Consider the following 15842-nt stretch of genomic DNA (forward strand, 5'->3'; position numbering starts at 1 on the left):
TAAGGAAGTGGTGTTAACAAACCCAGGGACAAGGGAAAAACATGGGACCCCAAATGGTAGAGAAGGGGGAGTGGCAGGCCTGGTGGGAAATGATCAAGGGTAAGGTTGCTTAGAGAAGAGGTATACTCTAGCCCAGGTGGCGATGAAGCATGGTAGTAGGGCAGGAGGAAGGTCAAGGGAGATGGAGGAAAGAGCTAGGAGTCAAAGGGCATTCATGGAGGTCTAGACAAAGACATGTACATGCAAATATATATAGGAGGATGGGGAAATAGATCTATGTGTCTATATTTATAGGTCAAGTATTAAGGTGGCGGAAGGACCTTGGGCCTCTACTCAAACACTCCCTCAATGCATGAATACCTTCTTTTATTAAATTGGAACTCTATGATGCTCACTCTCCCGACACAACGGCTGGAGCCAAAGTGGGTGAACAAGTAAATGTGGTGAAGAAAGCTGATGGTGCCCGGCTATCAAAAGAGATAGTGACTGGGGTCTTAAAGGCTTGAAGATAAACAAGCGGCCATCTAGCTCAGAAGCAACAAAGTCCACATGGAAGAACACACCAGCCTGTGTGATCGAGTGGTCCCAAAGGGATCAGTTACCAGGCATCAAAGAACAAAAAATCATATCATTGACTGCACACCTCCATGATAGGATCGCTGAAGACAAATGGGTGCATAAGCAAATGTGGTAAAGAAAGCTGATGGTGCCCGGCTATCAAAAGAGATAGTGTCTGGGGTCTTAAAGGCTTGAAGGTGAACAAGCGGCCATCTAGCTCAGAAGCAAATAAGCCCACATGGAAGAAGCACACCGGCCAGTGCGATCACGAGGTGCCCAAGGGACCAGGTATAAGGCATCATGCAAAAAAAAAAAAAAGATATAAGTGTGTGTATGTATGTGTGTATATGTATATATGTATGTGTATATATGTATATATATATATATATTAAATGAAGGGGGAAGTGCAGAGTGGAGACCCAAGGCCCAAGTGTCGGCCAATGGAGATCCCCTCATAGAGGGGTTTAGGAGAGGAGATGGGTTAATTAGGGTGTGAGGTAGTATCGAAGAAGAACACAGCTTTCCCCCAGATCCTGGATGCTTCCTCCCCCCAACTACCATGATCTGAATTCTACCTTGCAGGGCTGGATAGGACAGAGGCTGTACACTGGTACATATGAGGGTTGGAGGTACAGGGAATCCAGGGTGGATGATACCTTCAGGACCAAGGGTGTGAGGGACGATGCTGGGAGAGTGGAGGGTGAGTGGGTTGGAAAGGGGGAACTGATTACAAGGATCCACATGTGACCTCTTCCCTGGGAGAGGGACAGCAGAGAAGGGGGGAAGGGAGACTCCGGATAGGGCAAGATATGACAAAATAACGATGTATAAATTACCAAGGGCACATGAGGGAGGGGGGAAAGGGGAGGGAGGGGGGAAAAAAAAGAGGACCTGATGCAAAGGGCTTAAGTGGAGAGCAAATGCTTTGAGAATGATTGGGGCAGGGAATGTATGGATGTGCTTTATACAATTGATGTATGTATATGTATGGATTGTGGTAAGAGTTGTTTGAGTCCCTAATAAAATGTAAAAGAAGAAAAGAGAAAAAAATGATTAGGGCAAAGACTGTACAGATGTGCTTTATACAATTGATGTATGTATATGTATGAACTGTGAAAAGAATTGTATCAGCCCCAATAAATTGTTAAAAAAAAAAAAAAAGAAAAGATGGTTGAGGATAAACCACACGGCCTATGATGCTCGCATCGAAGAGAAGAATGCTGCAAGTGAGGACACCAATCAGTAAGCAATATGGAAATATCATATGTTATAGTTCTGTTGTTGTTTGTCAGGCATTATTGAATATTTTATCATGACTATTTTAAACTATTTCCTAGAACATAATCTAGTTTTTAAAAAAATTTTTATAATCTAAAAAAAAAAACATTCATACCTTTCCACTGGTGAATGCCTTTGCTTCCTAGAAAAAATTAATTGTTTAAAACTAGTTTTCTCAAATAAAATATTAAACTATTAAAAAAAAAAGATTGGCCTCGAACGATGTTCTTTGAAAGACAATCTACACACGACCAATTTGACATGCTCAAAGGGCATGGAGTCAACGTAAGGGGCAGTGGACTTGTGTGAATGGGGGGAGGACAATTCAGAAAAGGCGGGTGAGAATGAGCACGCAACTTGAAGGATGTACAGATATCGCTGAATCACACCTGTAGGAATTGTTGAATTGGTGTATGTTTTCTGCGGCGTATATATTTTCATTAACAATTTAAAAAATACTCCACACTCTGAGAGAAAAAAGCATTTGCAAAACTATTATGTCTGATGAAGAACTTGTATCCAGAATGTATAAAGAATGCTTAAAATTCAATAATAATAATCAATAACACATTGGCACCAAAAAACATACGGAGGGGTCACAAAAGGAGATACATGAAGAGCAAATAAAAGTATGTTCAATGTCATTGGACATTAGGAAAATGGAAATTGAAACCAACATGGGATACCACTGTGGAAGCAGATGGTCTTAAGATGGACTCAAACAAAGGAATTCCCAGGTTTCCGCGTAACAGAGTGCGTTTATGGATGGTCTGTAACTCATTTCCTTCCTCAGGTAAGACAGGACCACCTCCATAGTCCATGTTTTAAGCAGGGCCCATGGGAAGAAGCAGTCGGCTTATACAGGGCAGCTGAGGCACAGAATGAATGGTCTGAGCTCACAGTAAGCTAAAGGTAAACACCGTCTCTCCGTTCCCTGGGAAATGACGGCTGAAGCACAGCATTCTGCAGGTGTTTAGTTAAACCCCTCCAGACCATAGCCTAATTGGCTAAGGATAGTCTTGCTTCTTTGTCTTCAGAGAAATTGTCAACAAACCCTTTGTGTGAGAGCTTGTCATGAAATTCAGGACATGTGACAATAACAGTACATGAGTCTGCCTCGAATAAAGTTCTGGGCCCTGGAGAGTCTATGCTTCATGAGTCCCCTCCACCCCACCCGTTACTTTTAATCTTACCGCGTATGTATAATTTTATTAATTGCAGCCATGCCCCCCTGGACCAGCTGTTTGGTGAGAGAGCTGGTGCTCGCTCACATACCACTTTGCACCTCCTAGGAGGTAATTAGCCATCTAAGACGCACCTTTTGGACTCTCCTTGTCTGGAGGAAAGAGCGTGAAGGAAATTGAAGATGCATGGAACTAATTAGTCCAAGAGACTAATGGTCCAGAGACCAGAAGAACTAGATGGTGCCTGGCTGCTACTACCAAATGTCCTGCCAAGGGTGATATTGGAAGAGCCTGCAGAGAGTGGGGGATATGGAACAAAGCTCAGAATCAGAAAGAAAGATGGGGGGTGGGGGGGAAAGAGACCAGGCTTACTGGTCACATAGAGAATGTTAGTCACTCTTCATTTCCAGAAAGGAACTCATCCCCAGGGCTCAATTTTCAACCAAACAACCACTAAGGTGGACAGCAACCTTTGGGAGGTGCACACTCTGTGGAAGAACCAATCACTTGAGATAGAAAGGTAAATGCTACCTGAGGACAGCGTTCAGAAGGGTCAGGAAAGAAGTAGGAGAAAGGGTAACAACCGAGGGAAGATGGGATATGTGGCTTCACCTTGGGATTGCAATCAATGACGTGAAACACAGGTGTTTCCATCCCTGAATGGAAAAGTGATTTGCTCTCTAAACCTTCACCCAATTCACAATAAGAAGTTTGACAAATGAAAGGCTGACCATGCTAAGTGTTGACAAGAATGTGTATATTTCTGATATTGCTGGTGGGCATGTGATGTGGTTATGTTGGAATGCACTTTGGGTGGGGGGGGTCCCTTTAGTCCGAACAACACACTCACCATGGCATTGTCATTAGTTGGTATCGAGCTGATTGTGACTGATGCCAACCCCAGGTGTGGCAGAGCAGAACTGCACCATTGGGCTCACTTGCCTATAGTCTTGACCGGAACCAAGCACCAGGACATCTCTTCCCATGGTACCATTGGGTGGATTCGAACCAGCAACTTTGAGGCTAGCAGGTGAGCACAAATGGCTTGTGCCACTTAAGGGACCTTACACTTACCACATGACCCACTAATTTCACTCCTGGATCATTTCACAAGAAGAATGAAACTATATGTCCACCACACAAAGACTTGTATGTTTGTAGCAGCTGTATTCAGAATGGTCAAAAACCGGGAAGCAACTCAATATTCCTCAACGGGTGAATAAATAAACACATTGTGCTACACTGTTACGGTCACCCTATACAGGTTCCTGAGACTATAAATCTTTACAGGAGTAGACAGCCTCGTCTAGCAACCTTTGAGAAACTAGTGGGTTTGAACTACCAGCTCTGTTGTTATCATCCCAATGACTAGCCCAAGACTCTACCAGGGCTCCTTGTAATAAACACTCCTCAGCACTAATAAGAAAATTATTAACTCGTGGAGAGGTCTGAGGGGCCAGCCCCAATCCCAACTACTATATGGACACCCTCCCCTCCCCCCCGAAGAATTTATTTCAAAGGACAACATTGAATCTGCAGGTCTGGGAGAGGGACATATCTGATTGGATCACATGGGAGCAGATTACGGGGGAGGAGGAGAGAGTGGAGCATATCCTGGCCCACCAGGCCTTGAGGACAATGTTCCGGATTAGAGCAGCCAGTCCACAGAGAGGACCACATGGCTGGTCCCATTATGAGACATGACGTCCCTCACTGATATAGCCCTATAGAGGACAATACCAGAAACACAATGTGATCTGAACCTGCCACACTGAGGCAAAACACTAAGGGGGTGCAACAGAACTGCAAGGGAACAGAGCAGCGAGGTCCCCAGGGAATGCTGAAGGTGGACTTTGGGGCCAGGGTGTGGTGCCCCAACAGACTGGACTGAAAAACACTCCTAAAGATCAACAAACAGTCCTTGAACTAACTACAAGCTTTTCTTTCTTGTTGTGTTTTGTTTTTTGTCATTGGTTTGTTGTTGTTGATGTTTTGTTGTGTATTGTTGCTTGGTTTTGCTCTGTCTTGTTTTTGTGCATGTTATTATCTCCCCAGGCCTGTCTAAATAAGATAGGCTGGATGAACAATCTGGAGGAGAAAACAACGGGACCGACAGTTCCAAGGGGACATGGGACAGGGGGAGGAGGGGGGACAGGTAGCGGTGTTAACAAACTCAGGGACAAGGGAACAACAAGTGATCCAAACTGGTGGTGAGGAGGGTGTAGGAGGCCTGGTAGAGCGTGATCAAGGGTAATGTAACCAAGAGGAATTACTGAAACCCAAATGAAGGCTGAGCATAATAGGGGGACAAGAGGAAAGTCAAAGGAAATAGAGGAAAGAGCTAGGAGGAAAAGGGCATTTATAGAGGTCTAAATAAAGGCATGTACATATGCAAATATATTTATATATGAGGATGGGGAAATAGATCTATGTGCATATATTTACAGGTTTACTATTAAGGTAGCAGAAGGACATTGGGCCTCCACTCAAGTACTTCCTCAATGCAAGAATACTTTGTTCTATTAAATTGGCATTCTATGATGCTCACCTCCCAGACACAACCGCTAAAGACAAAGCAGGTGAATAAGCAAATGTGGTGATGAAAACTGATGGTGCCCAGCTATCAAAAGATATCGTGTCTGGGGTCTTAAAAGCTTGAAGGTAAACAAGCAGCCATCTAGCTCAGAAGAAACAAAGTCCACATGGAAGAAGCACAGCAGCCTGTGTGATCACGAGGTGTCAAAGGGATCAGGCATCAAAGAATAAAAAGTCTAATCATAATGAATGAAGGGGGGAGTGCCGAGTGGAGACCCAAAGCCCATTTGTCGGCCACTGGACATCCCCTTACAGAAGGGTCTCGGGGAGATGAGCCAATCAGGGTGCCATGTAGCAACGATGAAACATACAACTTTCCTCTAGTTCCTAAATACTTCCTCCCCACCCACTATCATGATCCCAATCCTACCTTACAAATCTGGCTAGACCAGAGGATGTACACTGGTACTGATAGGAACTGGAAACACAGGGAATCCAGGGCAGATGATCCCTTCAGGACCAGTGATGTGAGTGGTGATACTGGGAAGGTGGAGGAAGGGTGGGGTGGAAAGGGGAAATGGATTATAAGGATCTACATATGACCTCCTCCCTGGGGGACGGACAACAGAAAAGTGGGTGAAGGGAGACGTCGGACAGGGCAAGATATGACAATATAATAATTTATAAATTAGCAAGGGTTCATGAGAGAGGGGGGAGCGGGGAGGAAGGGGAAAACATTAGGAGCTGATGCCAGGGCTTAGGTGGAGAGCAAATGTTTTGAGAATGACGAGAGTAATTAATGTACAAATGTGCTTTACACAATTGATGTATGTATGGATTGTGATAAGAGTTGTATGAGCCCCTAATAAAATGATTTTTTAAAAGATTTGTACAATTAAAAAAATAAGAAAATTATTTCTGATACATGTGTGCAATAATGAATGATGAAAGTGTTCTATATGTCCCATATATTGAATGTGGTATTGGTATCTATAGAAAACTCCAACAGTTTAATAAGAAAAATACAAAGAACCTAATAAAAATGGGCACAAGACTTGCATACTAAAGATGACATCCAGGTGGCCAACAATCACATGAAGAAATGTTCGAATTTACTAGCCATTAGAGAAATACAAATTAAAACAATAATGAGATGCCACCTCACACCAACTCTCTTGGCAAAACTTTTTAAAAACAGAAAAAATAATGAATACTGGAGAGGATGTGGAGAGATCGGAATGCTCACTCGTATGCTGCTCGTGGATTGTAGAATTATACAACCACTATTATGCAACCACCATGGAAATCGGCTGGTGCTTCCTTAAACAAATGCAAATAAATGCAAATGCCTTATGATCCTGCAAACCCTTTCTTGGTGTATATACCCTACCTGAGGAAATAAAGAGCACAACAGAACAGACTCACCATTATTATAAAGGAAAAGAAAGAAAAAGAAAAATGCTCTTCACCCCAGAGGATAAGATTTTAAAGATGATGGTGAGATGAGGTGGGGATGATGGGAGAGACAGACAAGTCACTATGGAGGAAGGTGGAAACAGCCTAATGAAATAAAGCCACATAGATGGGGGTTTAATGGGCTAATGTTGCTGATTCGATTTGATGAAGCTGAGCAACCGCATAGAATTGCGAATATTATGCTTCACAAAGAAAAAGAAAACAGAGATGTGCAAAATAAAGTTAACAGTTTTTTAAAAGAGACGTCGGTCAGCCTTAAAACCCCAGATTCCTTTGCTCTAAATGGAAGAAAAGTAAAACCGAAATGACTAGGATTCTTTTGTGACACACAAGCTCGTTTAAAAAATATATCTAATTTAAAAGATGTATGGTTCCAGGGGACATCCGGAGAGCAAGCGTGGGGGGTGGGGGGGGGGAAGAGTGTGCACAGGGCCTGCCCAAGGGCGCCACCTGGAGGGATGATAGTAAGGCTTCAGCTGGGGTGGAAGCAGCTCAAGTCACTACCTTTGAGTCAGCGACCCTCCTCTGACTGTCCCCTGTGAGCTTCTGGGTCTGTGACTCTTGACGAGGAGCGGCTGGTGGTTTTGGAACTGCCCATCTCGGGGTTAGCAGCCAATGCCCCCTTGCCCCCGCGGGGGCTGCTTGGGGAGGAAGAGAGGCCGATTATCAGCCCACGCCCTGGTCACCCAACAAGGTGAACTAGGGAGTCTTGGAAACACTTAAGATGGATGACACTGGATGAGCCTTACACACATAACAAGCCTAAAGGCGTTTCAAAACAAGATCCTTGCTGCTGCCTCTAACCCTCCCCCCTACCCCCACCCCCGCCACACTTCAATACTTGGGGAGCCAAGAGCTCCCGAATAAATGAAGGTCCGTATGTTGTGTCAGAGTAAACTGCTCCACAAGGTCTCCGGTGGCTTTCTTCTTTTTAATTAATCATTTATTGGGGGAGCGCTGACAAATCTTAGCACAAGCCGTCATTCAGTTGTATTAAGCTGTACAGATGTTGGATGGCGGTGTTGTCGTTGTTGTTTTTCCAGAATAGATCGCTAGACCTTTCTTTGGAGGCTCTTCCCGGCGGGCTTCAACCTCCGGTCTCGTGGTCTGCGGCTGAGAGTACCACGCAAGGACTCCTTATGGGGTTTCCCCTGTAGGGCTGTGCCAGGTAGCACTGCCGAGAACATTCTAGAAGAGGCATCGATCAGAGGTCGCTGTGTGTCCATGCTGTCCAGAGTGACCAGGCTGAAGCAAAAGCGAAGGAGAAGGGGGGTGGGGAATGTGTGCAAAAAGTGCAAGCAGACCGGGAAGAAGGCAGGATGTTTTCCTCGTGCAGCGGCTGTTCCAGGGCAATAGGTGGGGGGAGAGAGCAGCGTGGGAGAAGCTGGCATCGCTGTTGGTGCTAGAACCTTGGAGGCTCTGGGCACCTGCCTGGGTGCATCTGTGTGAAATTGGAGGGTCTGGTGTTAGAGGCAGGGGTGGAGAAGGTGGGAGATGGTCACGGCCAAGGGTGGTCGTCAGCCGAGTAATGACTGCTGGATGAATAATAAAGACTGGCCTCCGCAGCTCATCCAGGTGCTGTTTGGGGGCGCTGTGTAATTTTCCTGCAGAGCAGATCCTTGATGAGAACCCCAGCTTGGAGGAATAGGATCGTTAGGAATCAGGAGCAACTCGGTGGCAGTAATTGGGGTTTGGGGTTTCGGGGGAGGTGGGGGGGGGGAGAGGAGGACTATTGTGGTTCCTGGGCAGGACTCCCAGTGGGGATCTGTAGCACCACCTATGGGAGAAGAGCCACATGACATACAGCCATCTAGATGCCACTCCAGGAATTGAAATTGTTCCCAAACAGAGCTTGGAATGGCCTCATGCTAAGACCTAACCGCATCCCTAGCCCAGACAGGCCTATAATGGAACCTAGTCACATGCTGAGTGCCGGCCAGACTACACAGTGATTGTATCCCCCAAGTCAAGCCCCACTATACAGGCCAGCAGGTAGTGTGACTCAGGCTAGTGACTGTGCTGTGGCCCTGTGGGAGAGCGCCCTGGGCCCTGGCCCCATGCCCTGCCCAGACCTGTTCTCCACTCTACCACCACCCTTCCCCAAGGCCGCCTCCACCCCCACCCACTGTCATGGGACCGGCCTCCTGAGACTCCCCTGGGAGGGCTAGCAGGCAGGAGGCTGGGGTGACCATGGACCGGGAGGCAGGGCCCGTGTACTACCAGCAGTTGCTACTCTGGGAGTCATACCTGGATTCTGAGGAGGAGGAGGAAGAGGGGGAGACCTCAGAACCCCTGGTCCCCCATCCTAGGACGCTCCAGCACAGCTCTGGGTGAGTTGGGGAGCGGGCAGGCCATATCTGAGGCTAGGGAGTCCCTCTCCCTGGAATCTCGAGTGCTGGGGTGGGGGTGGGGGAGGGAGCCTTGGCAAGCCCATACTCAGCTCCAAGAGCTTTCTGGCTAAGGGAGAAAAGCCTAGGCAACAGACTCACAGAGGTATGTGAGACTGAAAGGACATTTGGACCAAGCCAGCCCCAGCCTCCTACCCAGTCACAGGGTCCCAACCCCCACCTGGTGCAGGAAGCACCTGATAAACAGGTTGGAGCCTGACTCTGCTGAACTGGGCCCTGCTTCACTGCACAGGCTCCTAGGCCTCTGTGCCTCCCTGCCAGGCCTCTACCCAGCAGGCTCCATCTTGCCTCTCCAACCTCCTCCCCCATTCCCCTCCCTCCCTCCCTGTCCTCCATTTCTGCCTCTGTCCGGGAGGTGCCCTCATGCTGGAAACTTCCTCCCTGGTCAGATCAGATCCCACTGAAAGCCTGTCTTGGAGTCTCTGTGGGCTCTTAGTTGTCCCTTGCACCCCTGCTTCAGGACACCCCTCTCTGCAGGTACAAGACCCATAGCCCCCTGGGAACCTGGTCCCGAATATTGGCGGCTCTGCTGCTTCTGGCCGTGGCCTTGTCCCTGGCAGCGTGGCAATTCCAGGCGAGAAGAGGATCCGCCGAAAGTTTGGGCTCTGTGGGCCCTCCACCCACCGGGCACTCCCATATCCCGGGCGTGTACCATCACGGTGCCATCATCAGCCCTGCTGGTCAGTGCTGGGGACAAGGAGGGGTGGGAAGGGCCCGTGGGCCCCAGGTCCTACCACCCCCGATGGCCTTTTCCCTGCTGCAGAGGCCTGCTCCGCCATGGGCCGGGAGTTGCTTGTGGCCGGAGGCAATGTCGTGGACGCTGGAGTTGGAGCAGCCTTGTGCCTCTCCGTGGTACATCCCCACACCACAGGACTAGGTCAGTGACCCACCACCCCAGACAGGGCACCCCACCCCAGTTTGGCCTGTGACCTGAAATTCACTCAGGCTGCTCTGTGTGTAGGATGTAGGATTCAGGCAGTGATACTGGTCCCTAGGCTATGAGCTCTGACTGCCACCACCCACCCCGCAAGGCTGGTCTGGAAGCCCTGGGGGCATCGTGACTTTGTGTTGGGCAGCTAATCACAAAGTAAGCAGATCCAACACCAGCAGTCCCACAGGAGGACGATGAGTCTTCATAGGAGTGACAGTCTCAGAACTAGTGACAGTGTCGGAAACAGTGATGGTCTCAAAACCAGTGACAGTGTCAGAAACAGTGACAGTGTCGGAAACAGGGACAGTCTCAGACCCAGTGACAGTGTCGGAAACAGTGATGGTCTCAGAACCAGTGACAGTGTCAGAAATAGTGATGGTCTCAGAACCAGTGACAGTGTCAGAAACAGTGACAGTGTTGGAAACAGGGACAGTCTCAGAAACAGGGACAGTGTCAGAAACTGACAGTCTCAGAAACAGTGACAGTGTCGGAAACAGTGACGGTCTCAGAAACAGTGGCAGTGTCAGAAACAGTGACGGTCTCAGAAACAGGGACGGTCTCAGAAACCCACATGGGCAGGGCTGCCTTAATCTAGGGTTGCTGAGTCAGAATTGACTTGCTGACAGCGAGTTTGTGTTTTTTGAAGGTTGATCATTGGCCCATTTCCAGGACTGATCAGTCACCCCTGATTTCAGTCTGAGTCCCTAAGCTCAACTTCAGACAAATTAGAGACTCTTCACCTGGGGCTGCTGGGTGACCCTGACCCATGTCCTGGCAGTGTCCCTAGTCTCTGTGTGACCCTTTGTCTCCTTCCAGGTGCCATGTTCTGGGGCCTCTTCCACAATGGCTCCTCAGGCAGTTCAAAGGCTCTGACCCCAGGCCCCGCACAGTTCCTGGCCCCTGGCCTAGGGCTACCCTCAGCTCTGCCTGCCCTGCATTTGCTACATGATCGCTTGGGCCACCTACCCTGGCCACGCCTACTGGAGGGCCCCACCACATTGGCTCAGGAGGGCTTCCTGGTGGATGAACCGCTGGCAAAGGCACTGGCAGCCCAGGGCTCCAAGGGACTCTGCCCCCTGCTTTGCCATGCTGACGGAAGCCCCCTGGGCCCTGGGACCCGAACCACCAACCCCAGCCTGGGAGCTATGTTACAGAGTGCTGCGCTCACCCCAACCCCAGGCCTTGCTGGGAAGGCCCTCCTGAGTCTGATGGCCAGTGACCTGGGGCTGGAGGGCCCCTCTGCTGAGCCCATGCCCACCTTGGAGCCAGCCCTGCAGCTGTCACTGCCCCAGGGCACCTTGTTCACCACCCCTAGCCCATCAGCCGGCCCAGAACTGCTGGCCCTGCTGGAGGAGGCCCTCCACTCCAGGGCGCCCAGATCGGATTCCTGCCCCCCACTCCCGCTAGCCGCCGGGGCCCCTGGGAGCAGTGTCCTGGCTGCCATCGACGGCCGTGGCTCAGTGCTCCTCCTCGCCACCTCAGTCAACAGCTCCTTCGGCTCCAGACGCCTGTCCCCCAGCACGGGGGTTCTGCTCAGCGACCTGGTGGCCAGCTCTGCCACCAGTGCCTGGGCCTGCCCCCTCCTTCTCCGCAGCAACACGGATGACATGGAGGCTGATGTGTTGGGGCTGGTAGCTTCCGGGGCCCCCAAGGTGGCCAGGGCCGTGATGAGTGCACTGCTCAGGCATCTGGAAGCACCCCAAACTCAGTCCCACCAGCACCACCACCAGCAAGGACCCACAGAGGGCCCCAGTACTTGCGGCCAGGGGACGTTGCTCCAGGTGACAAGCCACGCAGAACACGCTCATGTCTCCAGTGTACCCCCTGGCTGCTGCCCCTTTCAGGGTTTCTAACCAAGGAGGGTCTGGCAGGCCCAGAGTAGTGGCATATCTGTAAAGTACTCACTGCTGGCTCCCAGGCCCACCTGTGACCTGGTTCTCTGGGCATTCAGAGCTAGCTCTAGCTTCCAGGCATCCCTGCCGGGTTTCTGGATCATTTTTCTTTTTTTTTTTTTCAGCTAAGGAGCCTGCTTTGAATGAGAGCTAGCCTACCTGGGCTTGAGTTCAGCCTCCATCCTGAGAAGGACTCAGGGGAGAGCACCATGCCTTGGCCTAGGATGCCCATGTGGCATCCTGGGGTGTCACCAGGATCTCTATCTGCCCCTTGGGACACCCTGGGCCTGGTTTCCACAGCACTGTCTCCTGCATGCCAAGATGACCCTCTGCTGCCCTCCAGCAGAAGCAGGAAACAAAATACACACCTCCTCTCTTCCTGGCCTAGTTTATTTCCCATGAGCCTTTGAGGCAGCTGGAGTCAGTACCTCCCCCCCCCTCAACCTGGGTGGGAGAACCCCCACCCCACCCCCACCCGGGGCCTTGTCAGCCGCTCCCTGCTTCCTGGGCCACCATTGGAATACATGGAAAATCTTCTAAATCCGCGGTTTTCTACCTTCCTAATGCCGCAACCCTTTAGCACAGGTCCTCGGGTTGCAATGACCCCCAACCATAACATTATTTTCATTGCTACTTCATCACTGTCATTTTGCTGCTGTTATGAATTGGGCGACCCCTGTGAAAGGGTTATTTGACCCCGAAAGGGGACATGACCCACAGGTTGAGAACCGCTGGTCTAAATGATTCCGACTCACAGTGATTCCATGAGAGTCAGAAGTAGAACTGGGCTCCACAGGGCTTTCAGTGACAGAAACAGGTCACCAGGCCTTTCTTCCGAGGTGCCTCTGAGGCACAGAAAGGACAACCTTGCAACCGGTTAGACACAGAGTGAATTAAGCATGTGTACGACCCAAGAACCCCACGTGCCCAAGAACCCCCGTGCACAGCCAACATGATTGCACTTTTCCCAACAGGGTGAGTAGTGATGCCCTGAGGTCTGGGTGCTGAGGGGCCAAAGCTGGGTGCATGGGCGGCCCTGAGGGCGGGGTACGTCTGGGCTCACAACCCTCTGGAGCTACTTTCTCAGTCCTCTCACCCTGTTGGGAGTGGCCAGCCAAGCCCCCCTCCTATTAAACACCTTGGTCTCCAAGCCTGTTACAATCACCCCATTTTCCTCTTCCCAGGCTCCCAAATCATCACTCACCATTAAAAAAATTTTTTTTTAATTTAAAAAGAGCATCCTCTATGTGTTGGGACAAACTGCACTCTGCGATTTGTTGCTTGTTTCTGTTGTAATCCTTTATTTTCTCCTTTGATCCTGTTGTTGAACATACACACGGCAGACCACACTCCCACAATTCCCACCTGTGCAGTGAGTGGCTCTGATCACATTCTCCACGTTGTCCCACCCTTCACAACCTCGTTTTCCTAACTGTCCCTCCTCCAGGGACATCCACTCACTCACTGCTTCCAGTTGATTCCAACCCATGACAACCCTGTAGAAACCCCTGTGGGTTTCCGAGACTGTGACTCTTCATGGGCAAGAGAGCCCCATGTGCCCATCATTCTCCCTCGGAGCACCTGGTGGTTCCCAACAGCTGACCCGGCAGTTGGCAGCCCAGCCAACACCCCAGCACATAATCACAACGCCATCAGGGCTCCTGACGCAGACTCTGTCCCCTCAGGTTCCTGTGTCATCTTTCAAATGGCCGGTGTCGATTCGATCCCCTCTAGGTGATATTTTTAAAAAGTTCATAGTGGTTTCAACGGCTGGTCTTTGGGAGCACCCCTGGGTGGACACCAACCACAATCACCCGATGAACTAATTCCATCTCCCAGTGAGCCTGCAGGAGAGAGTCCAACCACCCCGAGAGGGTGGAAAGCAGACTACCCCAGCTTTCCCCCATGGGACAGCTGGTGGGCATGGGCTGCTGAGGGCTAGCGACTCCTTTTGCGGTTAGTAGCCAAATGCTTTTCTGTCTCTACCAGCCAGGGGCTCTCACCCATGACCAACTCATGCCCATCATTGTAGCTCATGTGACCCTGGAGGACAGATTAGGACTGCCCCATAGAGCGCTCTGGGCTGGGAGCTTCAGGGAAGCAGAGAACACATTTTTATCTGCTGGCATGGCTAGTGGTGTCGAATCACTGAACTTTCTGGGAGCAGTCACAGACATGGCTAGCTGTCTTGTACCATTCCTAACCTCCCCTGGAACCCACCACCATCCAACCTATAGCAACCCAATGTACGGTTTCCCTACGTCTTTATGGGAGCAGACAGCCTCATCTTTCTCCCGAGGAGCAGCTGGTGGGTGTGAACTGCTGGCCACAGTGCATGCTGCCATCCAACACTGAACACCGGCCTAACTCACCACACCTACCCCCTCCACTCCCCTGAATCTGACCTGCTCTCGTGTTATCCCGGTCCATCTACTGTGGTTTCCAACTGCTCTCCCTGCTTCCCTGCTTCTATCTTTGCCCTCCCACATTCATCTTTATATATATATATATCTGATCTGTACCAGTGTACATGCTCTGGTCTAGCCGGATTTGTAAGGTAGAATTGGGATCATGATAGTGTGGGGGCGGGGGCAGAGGGAGCATTAAAGAACTAGAGGAAAGTTGTAAGTTTCATCGGTGCTCTACTGCACCCTGACTGGTTCGTCTCTTCCACGCAACCCTTCTGTAAGGGGATGTGCAGTTGCCTACAGATGGGCTTTGGCCACACTTTATCTTCAATACAGGCGCAGAATAGTCTTTGAAGACCAAAGTCTAATGAAGGTTTGCCCCCGGCATAAAACCCTCCAGTGACTCCCCTGCACACTCAGAATGGAAGCCAAGCTCCTGCTCCTGAGGCCTCGCTTCTGAGGTGGCAAAGAAAAGGAGAAACATCGGTTGTGCCAAAAAGAGGCTGTGGCAACCATGGGCAGACTATTTGTTGCACGACCAGGCCATTAAGAAATTCGTACTTGGAAACATTGAGACATTTCTGATGGAAGTGTCTGAAGCCAGTGTCTCGGATGTGTAACTTCCCAAGCTGTGTGTAAAGCTACATTGTTGTCAGAGTTGGGATTATCAGAGCAAAGTGGTCAGGAATTGATCGTGGGAAGCCCGGAAGGACAGAAAGAAAATTAAATGGAAATTGTTCTTTGGATTAACCTGCCCCCAGCCGAGGATCCTGCCAGATCTTGTTCAGAGGACCCACCATGCCAGCCTCCCCCAGCCTCTGCAATGCCATCTCCTGGCCACCACAATGTCATAGCAGACAGACAGGTTAGATTCGCTGTTTAGGCTATTGAATACAAAAATGAGGGAGCCAGAGGGCGCACAGGACGATTTCAGTGCTGTGACCGGATTCTGTGCAGTACGGAAATGGTGGACCCTTCTGACCCTATAATCCGAAGAGGGGACCCGAATGTAAACAATGGGCGTTAGCTCGCAATAATGTATCCATATCGGCTCACCAAGTAAAACAAACGGACCGCAGGACTGAACGACGGTAACGATTGTGGAAACAATGTTGAGGGGAGGTACGGAGAACTGGGGATCTCCCACCCTTTCTTGTAAACCCTAACCCGAT

The 15842-nt window shown here is 49.9% G+C and overlaps 1 protein-coding gene across 2 annotated transcripts; it reads left to right on the top strand.

Moving 5' to 3' along the window:
- The first annotated feature begins 9221 nt into the window (after nucleotides 1-9221).
- GGT6 (gamma-glutamyltransferase 6) lies at nucleotides 9222-12262 on the top strand. Of its 2 annotated transcripts, XM_075559199.1 has the most exons (4): nucleotides 9222-9361; nucleotides 9917-10119; nucleotides 10203-10316; nucleotides 11187-12262. In XM_075559199.1, the coding sequence occupies exons 1-4, from the start codon at nucleotides 9222-9224 to the stop codon at nucleotides 12221-12223; spliced, it is 1494 nt and encodes a 497-aa protein (XP_075415314.1). In that variant the 3' UTR covers nucleotides 12224-12262. The 2 variants fall into 2 exon arrangements, with proteins under 2 accessions (XP_075415314.1, XP_075415315.1); XM_075559200.1 differs by lacking the exon at nucleotides 10203-10316.
- Nucleotides 12263-15842: the final 3580 nt, after the last annotated feature.

This window comes from Tenrec ecaudatus, chromosome 10, assembly GCF_050624435.1.
Source record: "Tenrec ecaudatus isolate mTenEca1 chromosome 10, mTenEca1.hap1, whole genome shotgun sequence".
NCBI lineage: Eukaryota > Metazoa > Chordata > Mammalia > Afrosoricida > Tenrecidae > Tenrec > Tenrec ecaudatus.